Below are 27,005 nucleotides of genomic sequence, written 5' to 3'. Positions count from 1 at the left end.
TAAGGCTCATAGGAGTGGGAGGAAGTGGACACGTAACTGCTGGCAGCGTATATCCTGTAGTCGTGTGCACCGCCGCTCAGGGGGGATGGGACCAGGGATAATGGACATGCTGAAAGGCTAGCGTAGACACCTAAACCTGATATGGCTTGATGGCGCATTGTTTGTCTCCCCGCATTGCTAGGCAAAAGCGCCACTCGGACCCTCAATTGAACAGTGCAGAAAGGGGATGGGATCAAAGGTGTCAGTTCTTGATCTGTACGATTGTCTGGTCTCCAAATAGCTCAAAGTTATTGTTTGATGACGCGTCTCTTGTTTCGTTCTTGGAATGAAAATGTCCACGTCGTCGCTTTCAATCAAAAACCGGCTGGCAAGAAATTGGTTAAGGCAGACGGCACAATTCCACTGGTGCAAATCCCATCACAGGAGTCGAATCATAACTAAGTCCCATTGGGCTTTCAGATTGTCCGGGACGGTCCTATTAGTAATTCCAATAGATGCAAAGGAAACAGCGGGCAATTTGTGAATCGAGCGGAAGGCCCAATACAATAACTTTCTTGAGGCCACAAGTAGGATTTGCACGGCAGTGAACTTCATGGGCACGCTGGCAGACGATGAATTCGAGGTTTCCACGAGGATGATGGACACAAAACAGCAACACAACTCGTACAGAAAACGCGCCAGTAGAAGTCCATGGATGTCGTCGAGCCTCTTCAAGTCGTCAATTTCTCATCCAGTTGTCGTCATTCCTGAGAATGGACGCGACAGTTGGACATTAGCGCCCCGGCCGTATCCGGTTTCACGTGTGTGGGCAAACTCGACGAGGTCATCGTCTGGACGGATTGCATTCATGGCACCGAACGCGGGGAAGACGGCTCATTATGAGCACCAGCTATACGAAGCGCTTCTGAAGGGGGCTTGGATTGACAGTCTTCCGGGACGTGCCCACAATGGCACCGCATTGAATTGGTCCGAGTTACTCCGCAAGTTCCGCAAGCATGCCTCGAATCATGCAGGTCAGAGTTTGTGCATATTTCTGATTATTTTCTCCTAAGGCGTAGGATTATGACTTGGAATTTTCAAATTTTCTATTTACTAGATCTGGCGAATGTTGCTTCTCAAACTCAGGCGCTCGCGTTACTCCTGGTCCCACTAGGTGACTCAGTTGCGCCTGACAACAGTGTTTCCGCTGAGGTACTAGACGGCGATGTGTCCGACCCGGGTGTACCACTTAGATTGGGCTCAGAATGCGTACTGCCTGAGGAACGGAAAGAAGAGGCTTTGGGTTGCTTGAATGCCCTAGGGAGCGCAAACGAGAATTCCCCCTCGAAAATCGTGAGTGAATATCCTATTCGACAACTCTACGTCTTCATTGTCTTGCTCATTCCATATTCTTGAAATGTAGTCCATTCAACTGGCTCGTGCTCATTTTGCATACGCACTGGGGAATCCAAGCGAATGTCTCTCAATTCTTTCTCGCGTTGACCTTAATGCCTTCCCCTCTTCACTTCCCTCATCTTTACTATTACCCCAAGATAGTATCGGCCGCAGTACTCAACGCACCACCACCACCGTGAGCACAACAACCACGTCAATCACAAACATAACTATCGGGTCTGTAATGTCGCGTTCTGTGAGCCTGACTGAAAGCACCATTTGGAACACTGGAGCGGCCGCGCGTAAAGCAGAGTCTGAATCTAATCCCGGTGCGGTTTGGCGTGCCACTGAGCTTCTCAGGGGACGTTGCGAAGAAGGTTGGGTCGCAACCCAACTCAGCATTGATGGTTTCTAACGGTGCCTTTCCTGTGATTAGGGATGTCCCATGAGCTGCTAAAGGATTTTGTTTCTGCATCTCGAGCGTATGATGCTGGGTTCGTGATACTCGATGGGCTTACGGCAACGAAGTCATTTGGGAAAACTGAAAGGGTCAAAGTTGAGACTTTCAGGTCCCACAGAGAAATGTGGAGGTGGGCAGAGTTGCTCATAAGGCGAAGGACTATACTGGCCGCAAAGTATCAGTGGGTGTTTTCTCTCAAGATGGACGAACGGTTTTTTAATCGCAAATGCCAACAGGTCCCTTTCCGAAACATTCTTACATTTCCGGGCCTACCAGCTCTATTCGTCAAATTGGCCCCTTTCTTTCCGTCCATGCGGCTTTGGGGCAGTTTACTCGCTATACATTCGGGCTCTTTGCCTGTCATCTCCACTGATGCCGATCTCGGAACCATCCACTGAGGCACCGTTGCAACAATCGTCCTCCTTGCTGCCGGCCGGAGAACTCTCAAGTCAAACTTCGACAATGAAACGCGCTGTTTCTTCGTCGAAGCCACCAATCTCTTTCGGAAATTGGTACGTCGAGTCAAAGCGGGCTGCCGAAGAATACCAACGCGTGCTGGGATCTGTCACAAAATTCCCAAAAGCAGGAGAGCATAATGCTGCCATCAACTCTTTCGTCGACCTTTGTGTTGCGATCTGGAACCGAGGAGGGTGTTTTGAAACAGAAACGGAGTGGATTATCGAGGTTTGTCTGTGTTTGCTTCTAGTTATCTTGTTCCTTCTAATGACATACCAATCAGATTCTATGGTGGGCATCTCGTTTGACATTCCATTCACAACGAATCATGCGCCATCTTACTCGGCTGCTTGTTGCACATGGGAATTTCGTGGAAGCAAAGCGCACATTCAAACTGTACGTGCAACTCGTCACCAAGTCGAGACAGACGTTCCAAGGCGGCGTATCATTGTTGCTTAAGAGACGCCCCACGGAGCTTCCTGCCGAGCATCCAGATGTCATAGCAAAAGGAGAAGAGGAGAATGAAACTGTCACTGATGGCAGAAAGCCCAAAGCGAAAGACAGTGTGGACGACAGGTCAACTGGCGACATGGATGATGATGAGACTTACGTTGACACGCTCATGTACGGAATCCGCATGCTATGTCGCTATGGCGACCGGGATGATGTTGCTGAAGCAAGGCGTACGTGTGCTCTTCTCGACGAACTTGTTATCGAGAAACACAAATGGCCAGCCCTTACTTTTACGAATGCGAATATCGCACGAGGGACCCTCTTCTGGCGTGAAGCAAATTTAGGTATGGTTTCTTGTCCAAGGACTCGCTCGTGATTCACTCTAAACTGTCCTCAGAACATGATCCCGTGGCACGACCAAATTTGCTCAAGCAAGCAAGCGCTGCGCTACAAGATGCAACAGTGTCAAAAGGGTGCCCAGCCTCAGGTTACTTCCAGCTTGCAATTGTTCAAGCAGCACAGCGATCTATTGACGGCGCTATTCTGTCGGCTCGACGATCTCTAGAGCTGGCTCCGAAAGATCGGCGCGCTTGGCATCTTCTAGCGCTTTTGCTTACAGCCAAAGAAGAATGGACAAGCGCAAGGCAACTGCTTGACATATGCTTCGTCGAGACAGGGGAAGAGGATCTTCGCGAAACTTCATCTAGCCCCGTTCTGGATTTTCCCGCAAATCAGAACCCACATGATGGCACAATTATACGGGTCTATGCGCCTTCGCAGCCCGAAGGTGAAGGGAACCCTGGGGAAGTAGTGCATGCACCTGAGCAAATGCTAATTGAACCGAGGAGCGATCGAATACCATCGCCCTACACTCTTCTCGCTGGAATGACCATCGCTACTCCCATATCTAGACAGGAACGATTTGGAGTGTCAATCAATCTACTTCTAACTCAGATCGCAATCATCGAAAAAAACGAGGGTGCAGATAGCGCGAATGAGAAATTACAGGATCTCTTCACGTACTTCTCGTTACACTGTCCCAGTGGGACCTTGCCATCCTCTTGTAGTAAGTGGAGCATCTACAGGCATTGTCATCATGCTCATCAAACTCACGCAGGGGAATCATTGGACATGGCGCAATTGGCAGGATACATGCAGCCCCCTACCAATGCTGGAAGTGTTCCTCGGATCGAAATAAATGACCCTCGGGGCTCAATGGAGTCTTCGCCATCCGAGTCCCATTCTCATCGTCATCGGCGTTTGCTCCGGCCGCATCGTCCGAGGAAGAAGAGCGACTCGGGTGAGTGGGTGGATGTCGAAAGTGCTCTGAAGATGCATGCTTCTGTGTCTGGTTTGCATCTTCAGATTCTTGGGCGCTATGCTACAATTTCACTCACCTAAATCCTCGCAGATCTGCAGTCTCAAACTGAGAAACAGTCGAAAGGCAGGGCAGGTTCGCCGGCTCCATCCACAGCGCCCTCACGCTCACCTGCACCATCCTTTTTACGTGGTTATGGTAGCGTCACACACGATCTTCAGCGGTCGCTCACACCATCACCAGTGCCGACGGCCACACCGGTGCAGCGGACAAGATACGAGAACAGGTTATTATCAGATGTCTGGCTAACTTCTGCCGCCATATTCAGAAGGATGGGGAGATATGACCAGGCGAAAGATGCAATCGGGGAGGCAGAGATCTTGGACGAGAACAATCCAGGAGTGTGGGTCCAGGTGTGTATTTCTCGCTTCGGACTGGCGGTGAATCCTTCTGAACTGTCCCTACTTTCATAGCTTGGCCTGCACCACATGACTATTGGTAATCGCGCTCTCAGCCTCGAGTGTTTCTTCAAAGTGCTAATGCTCGACTCGAACAACATCTCTGCGACTGTTCACCTCGCAAGGCTCTACCTTGAGCCACATCTTCCGCCAGCCTTGCCTCCACACCCTACCCTGCCACCCACAACATCAGGGAAGCAGGACAGCGCCAGCATACTCGACCAACAACGAACGGACACCGCAAAGCGCGACACATCCAATATTGACATGGCCGCCGGCCTTCTCGAAGATGCCACACAGCGGACGATCGGGTTTGACGTTCCAGAGGCGTGGTACTTCCTCGCTCAAGCGGTCGGTTTGCAAGGTAGGAGAGAGAAGCAGAGGGAATATCTGATCACAGCGCTTCAACTTGAAGAGGCACGGACCATTAGGAATTTAAAGGATGCATTGCCAATTTGTCTTTAAGCTGAGGAACTATACTTTTGGTACAATTGGACACGTCTTATTACATACCTCGTTAGTTCTGTAGACTCTACATCACTTGATGCTAATCCCCAGGGTGATTTCCATCTGTATGAACTACGCTTTTCCGAGAAAAAAATTCGTCCCACTCCGAGTGACATCTTCCAGGTGGATACCAGGTTAGAAGCTACAATTACATGTAAGGATGAATAACGCCAAATGCAAGACAGGTTGAGGAAAGACGTAACTCAGAATGAGTCATCGAACAAAAAGCCGTTTTCCTCGAGCAGGCGAAGCGGCACCAATGTGGCCTGACTCGATCGTATACAGGCGGTATGCTTCACGAAGATGCTCTGGTGAAAGTGGCCCTGATTCCTTGCGTACCGCTTGTACCTCACGGGCTGTCCAGTGGCAAATATTTGTGAGATTAGTTAAGAGGGCCGATTATAAAGGGGAAATATAATGGGAAGAGCAATTGTGCACCTTTCTCGACGACCTCGCCGACGAAAACTTTAGCGACTCCTCCGATGAGCGGAAGAACAGTTGGTGGCACGTTGTACATGCCTGTGGCCACTAAAATCTAAAAAAAATTGTAAGCTGATAGTACATCGCGTGAAGGAAGGCCAGACTAACACGCTTGACCTGTGGCGCCTTCAGACCCGTTTCTCTGTAAAGGTTGTAACGTTCCAACTGCTCGTTGTCGAAATTGCTGACAAGAAGGCTACATCAGAAGAAAAACACGTTCAGTTAGTTAGACGATCTTTAGCACACTAAACATACTTCAAGTCCTCCTTGACTTGTGCCTGGTATGAGGATTGCCTTGTGTATTCATCATCGTCCATATCAAGAGCATCCTCTGCCTCATCCTCAACAGCATCATCCCTCGCTTTACCCCCTACTGCATCATCTGGTGCATTATTCACGTTTTTGAGCTGGGCTACATCTTGTGCGATGGGAGATGTTGGGGGACTGATTGAAGACATCGGTATCGGAATGAATTCAGTTCACATGGCAGCGAAATATGTCTCCAGCTGACTCCGGATAGTCGCGTGACAAGCAATTTGTGGGACCCTGCCCGCATTCGTTGTTGCATGTAGTCTAAAATCCGAAACCGCCACACCCGCCGCTGTTAAAATTCCGTGGCCCCTCCCCCCTTATGTACAAAGCCATAATTTTTGCTGGTGAATTTCGCGCCCCCCTGGAATCCAGCATCGCCTCTTACTTGTCACGCCACCATCCGGAGTCAGCCGGACCTCCGTTTCCAGTGTTCCATTGTCGTCGTCGTTGGCTTCACCACTTCTTTCTTCTCGCTGTTGCACTCTTACGCTCACTACCCACGCTCTTTGACTTGCTCAAGCACCTGAAAATCACCGTTTACCGACGCTCGTTTTCGCCCTATCAGCAACATTGACGGCAGACAAGATGGACGATACAATGAAATCCATCGTATCGGTTCAGTCTGTCGCTATCCAGTCAAAAATTTCGTTAATCTCCGTTGCTGCCCAGTCCACAATGACCCAGACCTCGCTGACCTCACCCGCGACATCCATCCCACGGACCTCATCTGCAACAATTTTCACGCTGACCTCTGTGACGTCTTTACGCAGGAGCAGCTCTCCGAAGTCTTCAAGCACCATGCGTAAAGGCACTCATTCTGCGACGCCCTCCAATTCTCCAAGCGGTAATGGAGGCGTCCCCGCTCCCGTAATTGCTGTCATTGTTGTTCTCCTTGTAGCGGCCGCACTTGTGGGGGTTTGGTTCTTGTTTCAGTGGAGGAAGAATCGTCACAGAAGAGCCAAGAGTGGGCTTTGGCTTGAGAACGGGAAATACCTCGACCAGATGAGGACGCAGAGCGACGAGGGAAAAGTAGCAAGCCCATATGTATTTGGAGGGATGGGAAGTTCGGATGCTCACAAGCCGGGCTCCACGCATGAAGCCTTACCTCCTGTTTCACCGCCTCCCCCGGTGATGTCGGACAAGGGGTCGATGGTGAGTGGGGGAACAGGTCAGCACGCGCCTGTCCCACATACTCCGGCAATGGTCAGCACCGTCCCGTCCTCGGCAGACCCTTTTGCAAAACTTGCTCCGAGCCCTGTCCCGAGTGCCATGAATGCGCAGGCGCATTCGCGTTCACCTTCACCCCTTCCCCCTGTACCCTCTCCGTACGTTCCTCGTCCTGATTCGGGCCCGGTTTTGCTTTACTCCACCCCGAAGTCCGCACACGAGGCATCTGGACCTCAAACTGCTGCTACTGCAATGCCGGCAATGCATACTACCTCGCCTCTGATGGTGCCTGCTCCCGCTGCAAATGCTCCGATGCCCCCTCCACCATATGTTGCTCAGACCGCAAAAAGTAACACAGCGTCATTCCTTCACCTCCCTCCTGTTCCCATTGAGCCTTTGGCTCTGAGCTCTGTATCCGATCCCCTCGCATCACCTCAGCCGCAATCCCCAACCGTCCCCGACCTTGCCTTACAACAAGAACAGGGAAGCCAACCGGACAAAATGTTCGTGGTTGTCCGGACTTATGTCCCTGCTCTTCTCGACGAATTGAATGTTAATGTAGGCGATCTCGTTCGGGTCATCAACGAGTTTGATGACGGTTGGGCTTATTGCGAGATGGTTGGCAACGAAGATGGTTACGCGGGTGTTGTGCCACTCGAGTGTCTTGATCGGAGTGCGAAAATAGGACGGCCTGTGTCGAGAAATCTGGGTGTCCCTATGTTGAAGGGTCCCCCAATGTTGCCGAGACGAAGCTCGAGATGCAGCAGCTTCAACGTAGATTTTGACAACGTGAGAGCGAACCCGACATGGTAAGACGTCAAGCCCTTTGTGCGTTAGGTGAATCATGCACATTTTCTCAAGCTACTCGTTCCTCAACTCGCTGACAGACCTCCCTGTATCTAGCCGGTATAGTGGCACCGCCCGTGCCCGCTAATGCTGAAGCCGTTCTTTTCGGATGAAACAAGTCTATTGTGATAAACTATTTATTCCATTCTACATACGCTCTCCTTGCGCAGGTGTACCGCGAAAGCGTTTGTCGACCTCAGCCAAAGTGTCATGGTCAAACGAAGTTGCCTGTACTCATGTGTCCTTTTTTACTTTATTGGCCAGGCGAAGTGTTCAAGAAAAATATGTTTTCCCGCTTTTTTCCTCATTTCAGGATTGTTTTCAATATTATAATTCTCTTCCTTAGGTTGTTGGATTTCCCCCGCTCTTTGCCATGGATATGTAGATGTGGCTTCTTGTTATTTTACTTTACAGTTTTTTCCGTCGTCCAAAGGACATCACTCTTCCCCGATGTGTTGGACTTGATTATTTCTGCCTTCTGTCCTTGGACGATCAATCAGTCGACTCTAAGACAGATTTATTGTGGCCATTTCTTTGTATTCCACGTTGGTGTTTAGTTAGGTCGCAACGTAAATGCTTTACCCGAATCGCGCGATGCGGTTCAGACCCAGGTTCTACAGTCATTCAAAGGAATCACAGGCTATACCAAAGAAACTTATAATGGATTGATGTGGTGATAACACGGCGGGGAGACGATATAATTATCAATATCAGCGTCGGGACAAAATCGCAACTCCTACACTGTACTACCGCTCAATAAGCGTTGTTTGATGAATGGATCCATGATTTTAGGGTGATGAAGAACAAATTGGGTATGTATCAACAACCAACTGAGGGCGATCAGCACACACAATCCCGCGCCGAGGCCAAGAGTGGCAGGGAGTCGACGAGCGCACGACCGGTCACACCTCCAAGATAGCGGTGGTCGGAAGGATGTGGTTGTTGATAAAGTTCATCAGAGAACTGACTCGTGCCTGGTGCAAGAGAACAAGACGTACAAGAGGCTAAGGATTGCTAAGAACTTGTAATCCCGAGGCTTGTGTGGCTGGTTCAACCGGAAAAGATGCGATCCGATGATAGATGGTAGTTAATACGACACTTCTGTTGCGCTGAGATATGGATCACTCAAGAAGGTTGTGAAATGAAGACAAATCAATGGTGAAAGAGGTGATACCAACGTAGCAAATTGACTTCCGATTCTAGTGCCAACGTTGGCACGCGCGCAAGCGTTGCGTAACCCAACGCATTCGTCCAACTTGATTCACCTGCGAACTCGCTCTGCCCGCTGTAATGCACTACCAAGGATGCAGCAAGCGTTAGGCCTAGTTGGGCAAGGGTGCTCAGGACGAGCCATTTGCGGGACCTCGGAAACAGGCGGAAGGTTTGAGATTTGGCCGAGACCTGCATCAGGAATGAAGCGGGGAGACGAAGGCTTTCCGATCGGGCACAGCAAGGCTTTTTCGGCCGGAGAAAAGCCATGCCAGAGCGAGAGAGAGCCCGATGGTATTTCCTGGTGATTTGAAGGACTGGTTTCCGGGACGGTGGGGAAAACGAAAACGAAACAAACCCACTAGTTTGGAAAGCGCACCACACGTAGGCTGCTGTGAATGCTATTGCGTCTATCTGCACTAGGGGGTCGATCACTGCTGTCCGTCAAAGGCACTGAAGAGAGGACTCAGCCATGCGATATGATGGAACCTTATCCTTTCCAGTACTTACGGTCATAAAGTAGTAAAAAAACAGAGGAATGTAAACCAGATCAGTGTAGACTTCCTCGTCGAGGAACTCTCGAACGTTGGCAATGGCAAACTTGCGCCTTGCAGGAGAACTAGCAGGGTCAGGCAGAATGCCAGCACTAGCTTGATTCTCCTCCTGTGGGCTCTGAGTCATCACGCCGTTGTCCTGTGTGGACTTTGTTACTGATCCTTTCTCTGACATGATGCGACGCTGGCAGGGGGTGCTGCACCCGATCTGTGGGTCCAGAGTTTTCTCCTGGCCCCCTAAGTTAACGACTAAGGAGGGGGAGAATATTTCGGGCCCGTCCTGGGTGTCATTCTCTGAGAATGATCAAACGTTGGTATTAGCCCGCGCCTCGGATGACAAGCACTTCATACGAAGGGGCCAGAAAGCACAGGATGGGGCGTTCAATTACTTGGGGACTACAAGTGCTGCACTTTGGCTGCACTGATCTGGTAAGGTTCATGCAAACAATGACCGAGCATTCTAAGTCGCCCGATCTCAACAACTGAACTCGGTAGGGATAAGGGGCCTCAGACAACGAAACAACTAAAGAATTCAAGAAAGGGAATGACGATTCCAACCAAAGAGATCGATAGGCACAAGACCATCCGTACTTTTAACAATTCAGTGGCTCCATTACGAGTGTTGCGCAAGTGGATATTGACGCAGAAAAGCCGTCCCATTGAACGTGTTGAATGCACGGTTAAACAAGCTTGCGGAGTCCTGTTCAGCTCACGTCGTAACCAGAAACCATCGGAGAATGTAATACATAGAGTCGATTGTGGAACCGGGGATCTCCTTACAGACACGATCATGGAATAATTTAAATGGCTACGGATTTTTGGCGCTCTTCCCACTAGTAAGTCTTCGAGTGGTCCAGATGATTTGAAGGACTAATCGACCACACAAGTAAGTATTGGCTCGTTGACCAGACGATTCTTAAACAGGCTCGCTCGGACGATCTTAAGTATGCAACACAACGAGAGATTTCCTTAATCAACATACTCTTTGCCAATGGTGAGCCGGAATATACGAGGAAACGGAGCCAGAAACTTACGTTGATATCCTTCAGTCATTTCGAAGCTTGGAAAGCGCTTGGAGTTTCGACAACAGGTCATTGCCACTGCAATCGTCTACTTTCGGCGCTTCTACCTGAAGAACTCGTACTGTGAAACGGATCCATTTGTCGTTGCTGCTGCCTGTTGTTATGTTGCCGCAAAAGTGGAAGAGTCTCCTGCCCATCTTAAGAGTGTTGTAACCGAAGCGCGAAACGCCTTTGGTAGTGAGTATACACTATGTCTTCGACTTACCCCAGATGAGCCTAACCAGGCAGTACCCCCGTCCAGATGACTATGGCATCAAATCGTTTCCAACTGATCATACAAAATTAGGCGAAATGGAGTTTTACTTGCTCGAGGACCTCGACTTTCAGCTCACTGTGTATCATCCCTATCAGGATCTTGCCGATCTGTGTGGAAACACTGGCCACATCGAACTAAAGGAAGAGGGTGAGGAAGGTTATGTCCCAGAGGAGGAACGGTTCTGGGGTACTGGCGAAGGGAAACTAGTTCTCGAAGAGGGAGCCATACAGACGTCATGGTAAGTTAACTCCACCCGGCGCCCACTGGGTACCAATCATTCCATTTCAGGTTCATCATCAGTGACAGCTTTCGGACAGAGCTATGCTTGCTCTACCCTCCTTATTTGATCGCCATCGCGGCCCTGTATATGACTTGCGTCCTGCACACGAGTATCAGCTCCAGGCTCCTCGGTCCCCAACAATCCCACGCGAGGAATGAACCGACTTCCCAATCCATGCCCCCTTCCCCTACTTCGTCCACGAAGGAGCCCGGCGAAGAAACCGAGTATACCAGTCAATTTCTGCCCCATGCATCCTCATCTTCAGTCTCCCCAAGAGACGAAATCCTCAACTTTCTGGCACGTCTTAACGTCTCTATTGAGCTCATCGGCTACATAAGTCAGCAAATACTCTCAACATATAGTCTCTGGGATTCCTTCACGGATCGTTCGGAGCAAGATGCTGTACGTCGGGCTGATAGAGCAGAGAGCAACAAAATCGCTGCGAGTAGCCGTGGCTGGGGCGATGTTGGTGCTGAGGAAAGAGTAAATTTGGTGACGGAGAGAGAAGTGGTGGCGATCGTGTTGCGGATGAGACAGGACCGAGAGATCGATGTTAGGAACTCGGCTGATACGATACCTGTTGGTGCGAACAGGATGCTGGAGGGAATGCCGCGGGTCGTGGGTAGGTATGCACTGTAATCGATCGCACAGCAAACAGGACGGGACATCGGAAAATATTTCCCTATGTGTATGAATAACTAGACTGTTTGTGGATTTGAATTTTGGCTGGGCGTCCCGACAAAAATTTCCATATTGACATCGAGGCCTTGGGAGGCCGTGCAAGGTCTCATTGGATTGCGCCACAACTACAAGGGAATCAAAGCAGTCACTTCCGATCAAGACGTACGGCCTTTTGTCGCGTGCGCAGCCGTAACATCCGTGAGGCCTAATTTGGCATCAGCACAAGCTTCAACGGCAACTACACAAGTACCACGGAAGATAGCAGCATCAGGTACATTTTGGAAAATGAATGATAACGGCATTTTCAAAGGACGCAAGATGCGAGACTCAAGGGGCGTTTTCCTGGCGCGAACCTGTACGCAACACCCAGGAGCCCTGTTCCAGTATCGATCCTCATTGGCTCCATAGGTTTCCGTGACGTGACCAGCTGCATCTTCGAATCCCCGAGCTGGCCAATTTTTCAGGACGTTCCCTGCTGTCAAGTCATTCATTCGTGAACATCTTTCTTGGAAATGAATTCATCATCATCATCCCTCCTTGCTTGGTTTGGTTCTAGCGATACGAGTCGGAACCTCTGCGCAAAGCAGCCCCCGAGCCCGTTCATGGCTAAGAGAGGCTGGTCACCTGCCTAATTCATGGCCCATATTGGGGACCTAGCGACTTGGTTGGGTCGTCATTGTTTTGATGTGTTTGGTTCAAAGCTGGCCAAAGAACTGAAATTTGGACAGTTGAAAACCGCGGCCACACCTACCTTACGCAGCCCTGGTTTCACTCTACGGGTGCATCAGGCTTTAAGCAGCGCAAATTCTATTCTGTAGCACTAGTGTTTACAGGGTTTTCATTTCAGTTGCTGGTGTTATCGCCGTGGCGCCACGAAGCATCCCATTGCCCCCGCGTTCTTCTTGCATCACATTGGCTTCTGGAGCTTTCAAGCAGTCATTTACGCATCTTCAAACACGACAGGACGCATACATTTCTCATTGATCCCATCTCCATCACCACTTCACACTGTCTGTATATCCACATGGGGAAGAAATACCGGAGTCATAATGAATCTGAAAAAACGTAAGCTAATACTTGTATTTTACGCATACTCGTAACAGCTGTTTTCCCTTAGGCCATTGGAGAGAAAGTCAAGCTCCAACCAAACCATCCCCAGTGCCACAAACACTGTTTCTGACTCACCACTCTCGCTTGCCAATTCCGAAGCGCGTCATGAGTCCAAAACCTCCCTCTTCAATATTGTCGTTCCCCCCCACTCGGCTCTCACCCCAAAGAATGGCGGGACAAAAATACAGAATATCTGGGACTTCTATAGCTCAGATGCCATCTTGAAGTCCGAGGAAAGCTCAGACGAGTGAGCCAAATTTGCTTCAGCCTCAGAATAACCCTAGATCATTCCCTGTGGGTGGACAGAACTGCTTCATCTTCCAACGAGGAGGCGCCAAAACGAGTTGAAGCCGATAGTGGCTACCACAAAGTCTCTGTCCCTCAGCTATACACCAACGAAACCAATAAATCTGTATTTCCCACAACCGTTGGGGATAAAGAGATTGCAGTCCAGGTACCGTTTCCCACAACCCAGAAACGGCATTCTCAAATGCAGAAACCATTTCGTCAGGAATCTGATTTCGCATCAGGGCAAAAGCAGGACAAGCAACCCCCGGGCCAAGGAGATGACAACGAAACCCAGAAGCCAAAGCGTGAGCGAAAAGGGGTCAAGGGTTCCGGAGCGGAGCTGGAGGTTGTCGAAGTCGAGCGCGCTCTGGATGAAGATGGGAGTTCTGAGCCGGAACGAAGTGAACGTCGTTCTAAGTCCAAACGAAGGCGAGACAAGGGCGAAAACATCAACCCGAGTGCATCGAGCGATGAGGAAAGACCTGGATCCCGGCGAAAACGGGATAAGAAACACAAGTCGGAACGAAACCGAGAGGAACCCCGGTCTAAATCTAAGAGAAGGGGAGATGACGACGATGAGCATTCCAGGTCGGAGCGGAACCTGAATAGGAAACGCTCTGGGTCCAGGCGGGAATGGGATGATGAACACTCTGGGTCGGAGCAAGAGCAATATGGTGAAATGCGTTACAAGTCGGAGCGGGAGTGGGATAAGGAATGGGTTAGGCCTCACCAAAAGAAAGACGAGGATGAACATTCTGGGTCTGAGCAGGAGCAATATGGTGAGATACGTTCAAAGTCGGAGCGGAAGCGGGATAAGGAGCGGGTTAGATCTCACCGAAGAAGAGACGGGGATGAGCGTTCTGGGTCGGAGCAGGGGCAATATGGTGAAAGCATTGAGGATGAGCCCAAATCAGAGCAGAAGCGTGGCGACCACAAACGTTCCAAGTCGAGAGCAAGGGGCGACGAGTCCACGCCGAAGAAACGAGGTGGAGATGAGCCTTCCAAGTCAAGACGGAAGCGAGATGAGGACAAGGAATCCAAGTCCAAACGAAAGCACAGTGGCGATGAGGATCTGGGATTGGACAGGGGGCGAGGTGAGTCAGGGAAGAGGCACGATGGCAATGCGCACTCCGAGTCAGAGAGGGAGCGGGATGATGAAAGGCCCTCCAAGTCCAAGTCGGGGAAAAAGTGGGAATCCCTCAAGTCGGAGCAAAAGAAGAGCAAGCGCAGGGATTCCGGGTCAGATCGAAAGGGGGAAGGTGGCGAGGCTTCCGAGCTAGATCGGAAGCTGGACGTTGGACGTTCTAAGACCAAACGCAAGTGGGGGGACGACGAGGAACGTGAGCGCTCCGGGTCGAAAAGAAAGAGACACGATGCCGAAGATTCCGAGCAACAGCGAAGGCACGATGACGACAGTCCCGAGAAAAACCGTGACGATGAATCGGGGGGAAGACGCAGTAAAAAAGGCCACAAGCACTCGAAGCACCGATGAGACCCGCCCTACATTCCTTTCCTCAAACGCAGTAGCATTGGTAATTTGTATTGCGCCACTTAACATATTCAACACACTGTACACGACGCACGAGTATTCAAGCACACCAGTGACCTACCCATAGTGACCAAGGTTTGAGCATTTCGAACAAGCTCTGATTGTTTTGCCCCATGGATTCTAAATAGTTAACTTGCCCTTGGCGTGAGCATGAGAGCTACGATCGCTGCGGTTATGGTCATAGTTATCTCTTGAATGACTTCGATATGGCAAGACGTTCGTGTCAGATAAGAATTAGACAGAAGTGAAGTTCAGACTAGATAAGGGTGGATGTCGTTGCAGACAATGCATGTCTTCTACGATTGGGGGAATACAATTACTCCGTCGCCAAACGAGCAAGTCGTTCCTTGGGGAGTGTTGGCAATAGGGACCGCACAATTTCTGACAAGACTTAGCCATGTTATCGAGGTATGCAAAGAGATCGTCAAAGGAAGGAATGTCATCATACTGATCCTTCAGGACGATAGATGTTTTCAACACCTAAATCCGGAGACTTGGCGAAGAAAATAAGCGTGCCAAAGAAGATGCGTTCTTAGGGCTGAACTTAGAGGAAAGAAATCGTAAGGTTATGTTCCGACTTCCTTCTCGCATCGACTCTGATCCGGTTTTGACCTGGCTCGCAATGCACAAACAGCTCGAGGGCATGGATTCGGCAGCAGCAGATGTACAGTTACACCAACAGCCGTGACGGCTTTCCCACTCCCAAGTTCGGGCAGCCTGGGCCAAGCTGCCTGTGAGGGTCCCCAAAAAATCCTGACCCCGATCAGCGCCCACTGAATCCTCCCAGTCAGTCCGTTGCCTAGTTGGGAATAGAATATTGCATTGGAGGCCCGCCAAGTTCATAGTTCATCTGGTCAATCCTCCGAGGGCTTTCTCAGGAGAGCGCTGTAACGGGAGCATGATTGAGTGACCCTCAGATATGGAGAACCACTGACATCACGAGATGTAGGTCGTGCGGTACTGGGGTCCTGATCCATTGTATTTATAGAGTGCTACCGTTGAAGCCTACGTACTTGGCTTGCAGTAATTATTATTTGACTGCCGGACTAATGGATCGGAGAACGGAAAACAGGATGTCAGACTCAATCACAGCTCGCTTATCAATGAGGCAAATTGTGCATGTGGCTGATGGCTCGAGTAGTAGCCGTGCCTGCACCCACCCCCCCCGGGCTAGATCGTTACCAAGGAGTACATGTCAGAGGTGTGGAGCCGGTGGCTATATGCCATTCACTTGTGCCCCAGCCCAACGTGCAAAGTCAGCAGCTGTAGGGTAACACATTTTATACACAAAATGGGTTGCTGTGGTGCTCCAAACTGACGCATGTTGATCTCCCCCTAGCTAGCGACTCCGAAGAATAGCCCGAGGACCGCCACTTTCCGTACAACCACTAGAGTGGATCGAACCGGCAACCATTTCATGGCTGGCACCCAGCTGGGGCACTGTCAGTATTAGCACAAATGTACGAGGCGCATGCAAAGTCTTGTGGAAGTTGCCGACAAAGATGGCACTCATTTCACCTAATCACCAAGACGGGTGATTGACAGTGACTTGGCATGTCACGTCAATGCTGCCAGAATTCAGGGAATTGCGTATGCTGAAGTTCTAAATGCGCGGGAGCATTTTTTGTGCAGTTTTTTACGCAAACACTCCAACGGCATGCGCGATTCTCGGACAAAATCAACCATGTGTATCGTCTGCTAACCTAATTTTCATCGTTATGGAAGACTGAAGTTAACTCCTAGCAGGCGTGTAAGCTTTTCATGTAAGTTTGATTCGTATGAACATCACCGTATCTATCTCGGTCTCAGGTTTCCTTCAACCCCAAGGGGATCAGAGTGTATCAAATGGTAGGCAGGGGACCAGCCTCTATAGAATTGAATGGTGACAAGGGACCACCACTGATGGGCTATCCTACTGACGATGGGCAGTTGCGCCCAATGCATGCATATTCAAACCTCACAATTCGAGGGAACTTTTTTTCGCATCCTCGTAAGATTGTTCCTGGTTTCCCCTCCCTTTGTTGGTCACAAGCAAGGTCAAGACTGCGCATCGGTAACCATAGAATAAGTACATGTTGACCTATGTTGGAACATTTCTACAGATGCTTCGGCACGGCATACGAACGCTTCCAAGTGTCCGTGGCCGGCTCGATCTGCGGTTTGGTTCATCCGCTGGGAGGCGAAATTTCACTGAATTCAATACGAGTGCTTCAACCCCTAAGCCTAGAAGGCGCTTTCCATGCTTTCATGTGGGGGGAACAGCCCGTCAGGGAATATACAGCCATTGTAGCCGATTCTTTCCAACGTGGGGTCTCCCTGACGATTAGACACATGTGGCGACTCAGGGTCACGATGCCTACTTCCATGGAAGCGCGACGAGATTTGGAGTAGCTCGGGTACAGGGAAGCCGAGAAACAACCGGTTGCATCGATGTGGCTGATGCTGCACTTGTGCACTTTGGGTATTAGTTTTTGCGCCTTCTGATATCCGTTTCCATTCACGTTCCCGCATCAATGCTCAGCCACACCATCATCCGTAGCTACTCGCGCTCTTCCCCAGCTGCTTCCGGCTTCTTCTGGTGCAACCCTGAGGGGTGTTCCCATGGATTTGTTGTGTCGGATGCACGGAGATTCACCTTCCGGATGAATAGTAGAAAATGAGGGGCATGAATGGAAGTTAACTATGAAGGGGAAAGGAAGAACAGTGACGACCATCACCAATAGGACTGAAAGGCAACTCAGTGGTTGGTATTTTCCCAATGGGGAGCTAAACTTATACAGGTATAGAAAATATTTGAAATATCTCTGATTCGACATGCGCAGGACAGAACAGATGGCATCGAGTTTCTTTAAACAAAATGAGCAACATGAAATAAATAAAAAAAAGCATGCAGCTTAATGCGATGTGGATGAGAGGACGACACACGCTTGCGTGGAAGTCATCGATCTGCCAGAACGACTATAAACTAAACGCAAGCGCGAAAAAAAGAAAGAAAATATAAAATGGAACGAAATCATCAAGATCGTTCATTCACTCGAACCACATGCCAAGAGCCGAGGCGGGCACCAGCCGACACACAACACCAAAGGAGAAAGGGGCGCAAGATCTGTCCAAACGTCGACGCAGAGACAATCAAGATCAGCTATAAGATAGTTTAGAAGGTGTTGCCCTCGCCATGGTGGCCCCGCTTGTGGACGAGCTTTCTATGGGCGGCCGCGTCTGACCGTCTCTCAGCCAAAAGATCTTTGGTACGCTTGTGCTTGCTACACGAATAATGAATGCAAAAAGTTAAGGTGTGCTCCCAAGTCAACAATGAAGAGAGCAATGTGTACGCACCAATGTTTCTGGGAGGGAGTTGGTACGTGGTGGGGCTTGTGTTTGCTGGTGGTATGTGGAATAGGGTGATGCTTGTGTTTGCTGGTGGTGTGTGGAATAGGGTGAGGCTTCTCCGTGCAAGTGGTCGTGGTTGTAGGTTTAGGCTTAGCCTTCATTTTAGGAGTGGTAGTGGTGGTCTTAGGAGACGGAGTAGAATTAGGTGCAGCCTTGTGTTGGGAAGTAATCGTAGTTGTAGTGGTGGAGGACGTGGAGGACGTGGAGGGAGCATTGTTGTATAATTGCTGTGGAGAGCTGGACGCGCTGCTTGTAGTTGTGGTTGTAGTTGTAGTCGTACTCGTACTCGTACTTGTACTCGTAGTCGTCGGGGTTGGGGTGAACGAAGTCGACGAAGAGTACGACGTCGCCGGAACATCCCCGAAGATGTCAACCTGTGCACCCTGCGAGAAATGATACCTGTCATTGTACGTCGGTGCATCCATCGCATCTTCGAACATCTGTATGCATCATGATATAAACTTTGTTCGCCGTTACATGGTCTGAAAGACTAACGTTATTGCCTTCAGCTTGGAACCACCACATCGGGGACTTCGCCCCATACGTGCAGTTGCTTGGAACGGCAGGCTTGTTCTTGGCGGAATCAGCGCCACAGTAACGAGGACCTGGGGTTTCCCAAGGGGTTTCGTCCCGGTGGCTCCTTGCATGTTACATTGAAATCCAGTCATGTACACTTTGTTGGCGAGAAGTTTCAGCATACCCCGATTTCGACTGGAAACACCAGAACCAACTCACTCTGTTCAGATCCCGAATCTGGATTGTGGATCTAAATTGGGATAAAGTGTCAGTCAACGCCTTTACATAGCCAGTAATACATTGACTTGCCCAGTGCCTGAAGGGGGGAAATGGAGATCAATGAGCATGTCGTCACGGAGACAAGCAATTTTCTCACCAAGCACATATGCACTTTCCGTTGGGGCAGGCCGGCATGTCCGCAGGAACGTCGAAGGCTGTCCAACGCGTCCATACACATTGATGTTGAACAGAGAAAATGACGAAATCGTCCGGTGTGACTTGATTGACATCCGACTTGTACGCAATGGAAAGGGCACAACCTCCCAAATCATTGATGCCAGTGGTATCTGAAATACATTTGTCAGCCATACATGGGGGGCCTGCGTGCTCACTTCACTCACGGAATTGAGAAAGAGGGTAACCAGCTAAGTGAAGAGTGAGCCATGGTCGCAATCATTGTTCGGTTGGTAGCTCACGGCATGGATAATTATCATCCCCGGTCTGGACGAATGTGTGGCCAGCACTTGAATTCCAGTAGCTCGACGCCCCCTTATCACACACAGTCTCAAGCATTGTGGTTTGTCCAACTGGCATCTGAACAATGGCATCGGCGGCCGGTGGATCGTTGAGGAGACCGTGGAACCACCAGTCGTTGAACTTGCGATTCATCAAAGGAATGACAGGTCGATTATCGCCTCCAACGGGAGTGGGCGTGTCTGCGTTCGTGTTGAAGCCCCACATCGCCGGATGAAAACTGTCGAGCAAGTCATGAGCACTATGCAGTGTACATAGTTTTGTTCAACATACACCTAAAATCAGGGTAATAAGCTTAGGTCTCAGTTATACGAAGGCAGAGACGGGGGGCGACATACTGAAATATGGGCATTCACCGTGATGGCAAATTGTGCGAAGACAAGCACTGTCGACAGTGCGGTACGAATGTTAACAACGGACATTGAAAAACAAAAAGTCAAGATAAGAATCTATGAGAGAGCGTTGTATGCGAAAAGAGCGCTGGTGTAGGGAGCGAAGAAGAACGAGGTCAAAGTCAAGAGAGCGTCGAGGTTGAGGAGGAGGAGGGGGAGACTGATGGAAAGGAGAAAGCTACCAAGAACAGCCATAAAAGGCTGTCAACTAGCCTCTTGCTTAGGTAAGCTACACAATTGCCCGAGCCCGCGAGGCATTTATTGGCAATTACAAATTTGTATTACAGAGGGGTGAGAATCCGCATTGTGAGCCCGTGAGAATTGTCGCCAGGTCCAAAAAAAAAGCCAGAAGCGGAAACCATATTGTGCGGTTACCGAAATACATCATACAACAACAGGGGAAATATTGGGAGGCATGCAACGTTACATAAAGCGATCGCGAGTGTGGTGAAGATTATGGGATAAACCGAAAAATAGAAGTGTTCTTCACAAGTACCTTCGCCCAGTGGCAGCAGGACTGATGGTGCACCACCATGCGCAGACGCCCTCTAGCTGGTATATGGGGCCCCAAAAAGGCTCTCTGCGAGAGACCGGGGTTCGACGGTCTGGCCCTTCGGTGTGCCCAACAACCATGGGACATTCTAATTGAGAACATGCCCTTGTATCTATAAACTCTATTGTCCATGGGCCGAGGGCGCTGTCTACTTTAGTAGAGGCTGGGAACCTGCCTAAGGACTTGTGGAAGCGCTAGGCCATTCAGTTCGAAGTGAACCCTAGCGACAAATGTATATGATTGGCATCCTGCACACCATTAACAGCTCCAACCCCCCCGGTTCACAGCAAGAAGCGACCCCACTTGTCAACCCTTGATCCCCTCCCCGGCCTCATCTGCGAAAGAGCCTGGTGAAGAAGCCGAGCATACCAACCAATTTCCCCAGGGTCTTTATCTCCCAGCCCAAGGGACGAAAAATTTCTGCCTTCTGGCAGCGTTAACGTCCCTATCGAGCCATTGGCTACATAAACCAGCGAATACACACCACATACAGTCTCTGGGACTCCGTCACGGTGGATTATTCGGAGCGGGGGTGCCGGTACGTCGGTTGATAGAGCAAAAGGAAGTAGTGGCTATTTATTGCGGATGAGGTGGTATTAAATTAATTTGAGGAATCCGCCTGATGTGGTCCTTGTTAGGAGGAACGAGAGGGAAGGAACACGAGAAGCCATGAACCAGGCATACACCCGTGATCGGTCACGCAGCAGGCCGGACAGAGCATGGGAAAAACATGTCTTTGCGCGTATGTCGAAGAGTGATCAACTTTACTATATGCAGGTTTGAGTTTTGGTTTGTTCCTGGTGACGATAACAGGATGCGGTCACCCACTCACTGAACGAGCAGAACCAAGGTTACATTGTTGAGCAACAAGTGACTGATCAAAACAAACCAATTGCATGTACAATGACATAGGATGAGTCGGTGAGACGCCCGACACCTTCTCAGTTCTCGCAGCCCTATCAGCCAGGGTGCCACGCATATCCAGCTAGAACAAGGGAGATGTTCCATATCACAAGTGATTCAATCAGGATCGCATGCGATCTTCCGCGCCATAGGCATTCAGCGAATTTGTCGTGTTCTTTGTCTTCTACGAGTATTCTCCCTTGTGCAAAGTGTCTTTCCTTTTTTGGGGGGTCCTGCGGCGGAGCCGGCCGAATCTCTCCCATTGTTGTTCCGCTCAACCCAACAACAATATTGTCACACTGCTTCTCCACACGTGGCGTTATATCGAAGACCCGATAGATAGATGCTAGTGTGGGCAGCAGAGGAACTTTGGATGACTGGATGGAGGGTGACCGACTAAATCTCAATGTGAGCTATGGCCGTTACAATTGGGTAGCAGAGGGACTCCTCCTGGAGCCTGCATGGTGTAGGTTTCCATGGATTTGTCTGGGATATGTCGATAGCAGGCACGTTTGGCAGATGTTGTTTCTCGGCACATCAAGTGCCGTTGGCCCTAGGCAGGACTCCAGCCTCTATGACTTCGTAACAATATTACGTTGGCCCATTTCTTGCAGTGCACGATGTAGAAGGCTTCTTCTGGCTGTTAGTGAAAGACTGCACCCGGTTCCCTCTCGTCTTAGTCTCGGCCGTCGTGGTTTCTGCCGATCATTATCCCCCACATCACTACTCACCCTCCCTTCTCAATTTAACACCGCTCCTGGCTCACTTGTCGAGTGCGGACGCGAGATCAAGCGAAGGACGGATCACCGCAGCACCACGTATTGGAAGACTAGCCCAGCTTCTTATTCTCGCTTCTTTACCTTGATGAGAACGAAGGGAACACACCCCAAATGATGTATGTGCACTGTGGAGGGCAGCTAGGCAACCGACTGGGAGTTGACAACGCTTTGATGAGTACCGATCGAAGTTGTGTTCTTGGGATCACATTTACAGATGACTTAACCCAGTGAACTTGAAGGTGGGGGGAACTATAGAGTTATCACAGCTACTTCTCAAATCACCGCCCGAGGACGTTATGCATGAATCAATGCGTCGGACTATATATATATATATGTCACTGCTTGATGTGAAGCGCATTAAATAATGCAAAATTATGCGGTTAAAAATTTGGGATTGAATAAGTGCGCCAGTTCGTTCATCTCAGATATCACTTTCGCGCGTTGTTCACCTTGCGCACACTGTCACATCCTTTCATGTCCTTGAGCTCTTTCTCACCCGAGACGCCCACGTTCCATCATCAATCTGATTCATGGTGAGTCGCAATGGACCCGTCATGAATCTGTCCCGATCTTGACACCAATACCTCCGATCAGACAGATTTCGCTTGCGATCTGGTCCTGAGCGAAATGTGATCAGTATCCTTTCTCATGATCTTGATCGAGTCTGTCGATCTCAGGATATTTCACATGCACCAGTTTGGGACAGGCGTTCTAACAAAGGTGTTTGCTCATCCGCGCCACTGATAGGAGTGGAAGTGGATACATGGCTGCTGACGTGTTTTCATCCAGGCAAGATCACTCTTATGTACTGCCAACGACACCACCATACAAAATGGTGTGTTCCAAATTGTATCTCCAGTCACGCGCGGCGTTCTAAGCGACCAACCTTGGTACATGTCAACTACCCTGATCCCCGAGCGCTCCTTACTAGTACACCCATACAATATTCCACAGTTTAATATTCTTATTTCACCCGATCAATCGTGGTGGTATGATGCGACGTGTGTGGTGCCGTGTGTTAATGGGATTCTGCAGGGGCTCACCACTTTGTCTTTGCAAATTCGGGAGGTCGGATCATTCCTTTCGTCCGTCTGCTTATCTCCTTTGCCTGTGTGCTAGTTTGGACCGGTGACTTATGCGCGCGCCTTAGACTACTTACCTGTATTTAAGTTACGTGTGCTTTGGTTTGTAATTTCTTCACGCTCAGCGTCTGCTCCCTCCCGGAGCCCACTTTAGCGAATCTTTGCTCACTTGTTACCGACTGATTAGATTGCATGTATCCAAGGATGTACATATAACTACCCATCCCGCAAATATATGATGTATGGCCTACCCTCCATCAGCCTGGCAAGCTGGGTCGAGCATTCATTCACTGCAACTATGGATGTAGAGAAGAGATGACCGAGCTTCCGGATGTGGAATTGCGCGGATGCACACACCGGATGACGGAACCATTACTCATTGATCTTGACTATCTCTGATCGTCCGGTGCGCATCCGGCGCGGCCTGTTGGCCGACCTATTGATGACAAACTTTCTATATATATATATTATTCCCTGAGTTGCTGTCGACCACCTCATTGGCACGAAAAAGGAAATACCAGCCGATCCCATTGGCTTTCGTAAACTGGCAATCAGAAGACGAGCGTGACCGTATCTATCAACGGGTCGGTATAACGCGCATGAAAGAAGCACCGTGGTGGGACTCATCTCCTACGCCAGCTATATTGACAATTTACAGCACCAAGGAGTATAGTAACCATCAGGCAAGCGCAACTCCAAAGATATCTTTTCGTGTCTAAACAGGCCAGAAAATAACGCTTGACTTATTCGCCAGGATAATCGGACGTTCACATACGGTTAGTCACAATACTCGTTGCAGCCATTGAAGGGATAACTAGTGTTGGGGATCTTCCCTATTGAGACGGAATTAACACAAATATTGAAAATGCTCTGGTTGGACACAAAGAACGGAATGGCTAGTGTTTTCGCGAAAAAAAAAAAATAGTCTGGCACACGATATGTGTGGACGAAAGGATGACGCACGCTTGCGTGGAAGCCATCTGCGAGAACTAAACGTAAGGGTGGAAAAGAAAAGAACGCAACCCTGTCCAAAAGGGCAATCAAGGATATATATTGGCCAAAAGGCAGTCTAGAAGGCATTTCCCTCGCATGGTGACCATGTTTGCGGATGAGCTTTCGGTGGGCAGCATTTGCACCTGGGCGTCCGCTAACCTCGGGAGACTGGGTATGCCTGTGCTTGCTGCAATGGTGATGAAAAAGGCCAATTTATTCCTCCAGGTCAATGATAGCAGAGCAGTGGGTACGCACCAGTGAGAAGTTGGGGTGTGTTCAGTGGCGGTAGACGGAGAGTGTCCCGGTTCACCCTTCTTCCTCGTGTGTGTCGGTTTACCCTTCGTCTCCTTGGTTGCAGTCCCAGTAGACGGAGAGTGTGTCGGTCTACCCTTCTTCTTAGTTCTAGTAGACGGAGAGTGTGTCGGTTTACCCTTCGTCTCCTTGGTTGTAGTCCCAGTAGACGGAGAGTGTGTCGGTTTACCCTTCTTCTTCGTGGTTGTAGTCCCAGTAGACGGAGTGTGTGTCGGTTTACCCTTCGTCTTCGTGGTTGTAGTCTCAGTAGACGGAGTGTGTGTCGGTGAGTGTGTCGGTTTACCCTCCGTCTGCGTGGTTGCAGTCCCAGTAGACGGAGTGTGTGTCGATCTACCCTTCGTCTCCGTGGTGTGCGGCGTCGATGGACCATCCTCAAAGATGTCATTCTGTGCACCTTGCTTAAAATTATACCTATCGTTGTAGGTCGGTACATCGTAGTAGCCTTCGAACATCTGCACACCATGATAATGATATTGAAATTCAGCCGATACGACCACATGGCAGTGAAAGACTGACGTTATTGCGTTCGCGTTGGAGCCAATAGAATGGCTGCTTCGCTCCCCACGTGCAGTTGCTTGGATCAGGAGGTATGTGATTGTCAGGATCGCCGCCACAACGACGAGGGACCTTGGGCTTGGCAATAGGTTTCGTGGAATTAGTTCCTGTCGTGTTACATCGGAACATATTCGAGTACACTAGTGGTGAGGAGTTTCAGTATATACCCTGTTTTGACAGAAGCACCAGAACCAACTTACTTTGTTCAGATCCCGAAGAAGCAAGATGGTGCTAAATCAGGATAAAGTATCAGTCAGCGCCTTCACACAGTCCATAAAGACTTACCCAGTTCCTAACAAGAAAAGACGGACACTAATCAGCTTGTCGTCACGGGGGCAAGCAGTTTCAGCATGTCTTCTCACCACTGGCAAATACACGTTCGATTGTGGGGGCAGGGCGGCATAGCCGCAGGAACGTCGAAGTGAGTGAAACGGTGCCACACACATGTTTGTTGGATAGAAAAAACGGTAAAGTCCTCGGGTTTGATTTTGCTTACGTCCGATTCGTACACAATCGAAAGGGCACAACCCCTGTAGCATTTTTACCCGTCGTATCTGGAACACTTTCTTGTCAGTAATGTATAAGAGCCAAATGCTTCACACTTACGGTATTGCTTCATAGGGGAGCCAGCTAGGGACAGAGTGAGTCATGTTTACCGATTATGGTCCGGACGTCAGCTCACGGCATGGGGAATTCATATCTCCTGTCTGGGTGAACACGTTATCGCCTGTCCTCCAGTAACTCGATGCATCCTTATTGCACACAGTCTCGACTACCGCTGTTTTTCCAGCCTCCAGTTGGAAAACGTCTTGCGGGTGTGGTGGATAATCTAGAAAGCCATGGAACCACCACTCATGGAAGGTGCGATTGTACAAGGGAACGCAGGGACGATTATCGCCTGCATAAGCGGTGGGCGTTTCCTGGGTCACATTGAAGCCCCACGAGGATGGGTGGGCCCTGTTCAGGGACGACAAGTCATGAGCACCATGCAGAAGGTGGTTTTGTTCAACATACAACTAAAACCGTTTTAACAAACTTGAGCCTCGGTCATATGAAAGCAGGGGCAGGAGATCTTACCATGATATGGGCGTTCACGAGGGACAAACATTTCGTGAGGATAAGCACCGTCACCAGGGCGGCACGAACGACTGACATCGAGAACGTTCAGAAGCTACGGGGGAGCTTTGTGCAAGCTATGCAAAAAGAACGTTGATGGAAGGAGCGGCAAGAAGGGAGCGTTGAGGTCGAAGCGGAAAAAGGGATGGATGGGAGGGGAGCATCCAAGAACGTATCGGTATAAAGGGCATCTGTTCAGCAACCACGTCAGCACCAAATCAACACCCAAATTATGCATAATATGTGTTGATGATCGTACTTGAATGATCGTTGACAAATATCCGCTCAGATATAACTAGTATCCGAGCACCCGACATCCTGAATGAGACGCTAGCGAATAAGCAACAATATCGGGTTATTAGCTGAGAGAATTGTTCAGCCTGCTTTGTTGCCAACCTGAGAGGACGTATCTTCAAAGTGCGTCGGGATTTCGCAACTAGGGTAACTAGTCTGGTGTTTCCACTGGCACTCATGAGACACGAACATATAATAATATATGTACCCGAATGGTAACACCGCAGTCAAGTCAACAAGTATAACGTGCATGAAAGAAGCGCCGTGATAGGCTTATCTCCTACAATTTACAGCGTCAGTAACCATCAGGCAAGCGGGACATTGTCCACCCGCAACCCCGAAGATACTTTCCCATGCTTTCGTGTCCAAACAGGCGAGAAAGGGACTTGTTCACTAGGATAATGGGATATCCACATATGGTTGGTCACAATACTACAGAGAACACACGGGACAGACAAGGATGAACCTGATTGGGACGGAATCAACATAGGTATTGAAAATGCTGGTTGGACATAACAAAGAACAAA

General features: G+C 49.7%; 9 protein-coding genes across 9 annotated transcripts; 5 read left to right on the top strand and 4 right to left on the bottom strand.

Moving 5' to 3' along the window:
* Window positions 1-592: 592 nt before the first annotated feature.
* EI90DRAFT_3119043 (uncharacterized protein) lies at window positions 593-4,984 on the top strand (the record flags this gene model as incomplete). The annotated part of the gene is made up of 10 exons (XM_039063172.1): window positions 593-1,019; window positions 1,097-1,332; window positions 1,403-1,751; window positions 1,811-2,015; window positions 2,071-2,518; window positions 2,574-3,087; window positions 3,141-3,809; window positions 3,861-4,094; window positions 4,155-4,474; window positions 4,535-4,984. The coding sequence occupies 10 exons, from the start codon at window positions 593-595 to the stop codon at window positions 4,982-4,984; spliced, it is 3,852 nt and encodes a 1,283-aa protein (XP_038920071.1).
* A 255-nt stretch (window positions 4,985-5,239) lies between these two features.
* Window positions 5,240-5,823, bottom strand: EI90DRAFT_2909846 (TAFII28-domain-containing protein; the record flags this gene model as incomplete). Its single annotated transcript, XM_039054377.1, has 4 exons — window positions 5,240-5,382; window positions 5,465-5,561; window positions 5,615-5,702; window positions 5,762-5,823. The coding sequence occupies 4 exons, from the start codon at window positions 5,821-5,823 to the stop codon at window positions 5,240-5,242; spliced, it is 390 nt and encodes a 129-aa protein (XP_038920070.1).
* A 416-nt stretch (window positions 5,824-6,239) lies between these two features.
* EI90DRAFT_2669586 (uncharacterized protein) lies at window positions 6,240-7,958 on the top strand. Its single transcript, XM_039053436.1, has 2 exons — window positions 6,240-7,822; window positions 7,873-7,958. The coding sequence occupies exon 1, from the start codon at window positions 6,404-6,406 to the stop codon at window positions 7,796-7,798; it is 1,395 nt and encodes a 464-aa protein (XP_038920069.1). The 5' UTR covers window positions 6,240-6,403; the 3' UTR covers window positions 7,799-7,822; window positions 7,873-7,958.
* On the top strand, window positions 7,786-8,481 carry EI90DRAFT_2669785 (uncharacterized protein). Its single transcript, XM_039053437.1, has 2 exons — window positions 7,786-7,813; window positions 7,889-8,481. Exon 2 carries the CDS (start codon window positions 8,068-8,070, stop codon window positions 8,386-8,388), a length of 321 nt encoding a protein of 106 aa, XP_038920068.1. The 5' UTR covers window positions 7,786-7,813; window positions 7,889-8,067; the 3' UTR covers window positions 8,389-8,481.
* A 502-nt stretch (window positions 8,482-8,983) lies between these two features.
* EI90DRAFT_3013778 (uncharacterized protein) lies at window positions 8,984-9,769 on the bottom strand (the record flags this gene model as incomplete). Its single annotated transcript, XM_039056696.1, has 2 exons — window positions 8,984-9,232; window positions 9,551-9,769. 2 exons carry the CDS (start codon window positions 9,767-9,769, stop codon window positions 8,984-8,986), a joined length of 468 nt encoding a protein of 155 aa, XP_038920067.1.
* Window positions 9,770-10,395: 626 nt separating this feature from the next.
* On the top strand, window positions 10,396-11,851 carry EI90DRAFT_2968507 (cyclin-like protein; the record flags this gene model as incomplete). Its single annotated transcript, XM_039055624.1, has 5 exons — window positions 10,396-10,430; window positions 10,482-10,588; window positions 10,644-10,853; window positions 10,918-11,170; window positions 11,221-11,851. 5 exons carry the CDS (start codon window positions 10,399-10,401, stop codon window positions 11,849-11,851), a joined length of 1,233 nt encoding a protein of 410 aa, XP_038920066.1.
* Window positions 11,852-15,881: 4,030 nt separating this feature from the next.
* EI90DRAFT_3043491 (uncharacterized protein) lies at window positions 15,882-16,319 on the top strand (the record flags this gene model as incomplete). The annotated part of the gene is made up of 1 exon (XM_039059258.1): window positions 15,882-16,319. A coding segment is annotated over exon 1 (220 nt), but the record flags the coding sequence as incomplete, so codon positions are not given.
* A 1,181-nt stretch (window positions 16,320-17,500) lies between these two features.
* On the bottom strand, window positions 17,501-19,921 carry EI90DRAFT_3256312 (uncharacterized protein; the record flags this gene model as incomplete). Its single annotated transcript, XM_039066600.1, has 10 exons — window positions 17,501-18,103; window positions 18,177-18,670; window positions 18,726-18,870; window positions 18,931-18,941; window positions 18,966-19,062; window positions 19,123-19,312; window positions 19,367-19,390; window positions 19,442-19,719; window positions 19,773-19,774; window positions 19,838-19,921. The coding sequence occupies 10 exons, from the start codon at window positions 19,919-19,921 to the stop codon at window positions 17,995-17,997; spliced, it is 1,434 nt and encodes a 477-aa protein (XP_038920064.1). The 3' UTR covers window positions 17,501-17,994.
* Window positions 19,922-24,095: 4,174 nt separating this feature from the next.
* EI90DRAFT_3043471 (uncharacterized protein) lies at window positions 24,096-26,937 on the bottom strand (the record flags this gene model as incomplete). Its single annotated transcript, XM_039059257.1, has 12 exons — window positions 26,581-26,937; window positions 26,495-26,502; window positions 26,146-26,216; window positions 25,751-26,084; window positions 25,671-25,698; window positions 25,431-25,598; window positions 25,354-25,360; window positions 25,269-25,299; window positions 25,030-25,208; window positions 24,457-24,965; window positions 24,306-24,388; window positions 24,096-24,243 (listed from the first exon to the last, which is right to left on the bottom strand). Coding segments are annotated over exons 2-11 (1,417 nt in total), but the record flags the coding sequence as incomplete, so codon positions are not given.
* Window positions 26,938-27,005: the final 68 nt, after the last annotated feature.

Source organism: Cantharellus anzutake (genome assembly GCF_015039405.1).
Source record: "Cantharellus anzutake strain C23 chromosome Unknown EI90scaffold_9, whole genome shotgun sequence".
NCBI classification, from domain to species: domain Eukaryota; kingdom Fungi; phylum Basidiomycota; class Agaricomycetes; order Cantharellales; family Hydnaceae; genus Cantharellus; species Cantharellus anzutake.
This window is presented reverse-complemented; position numbering and strand designations above follow the sequence as displayed.

Excerpts from the sequence above, each read along its gene's own strand:
- EI90DRAFT_2669785 (XM_039053437.1), top strand. The coding sequence starts at position 8,068 with ATGTGTCCTTTTTTACTTTATTGGCCAGGCGAAGTGTTCAAGAAAAAT.
- EI90DRAFT_2669586 (XM_039053436.1), top strand. The coding sequence starts at position 6,404 with ATGGACGATACAATGAAATCCATCGTATCGGTTCAGTCTGTCGCTATC.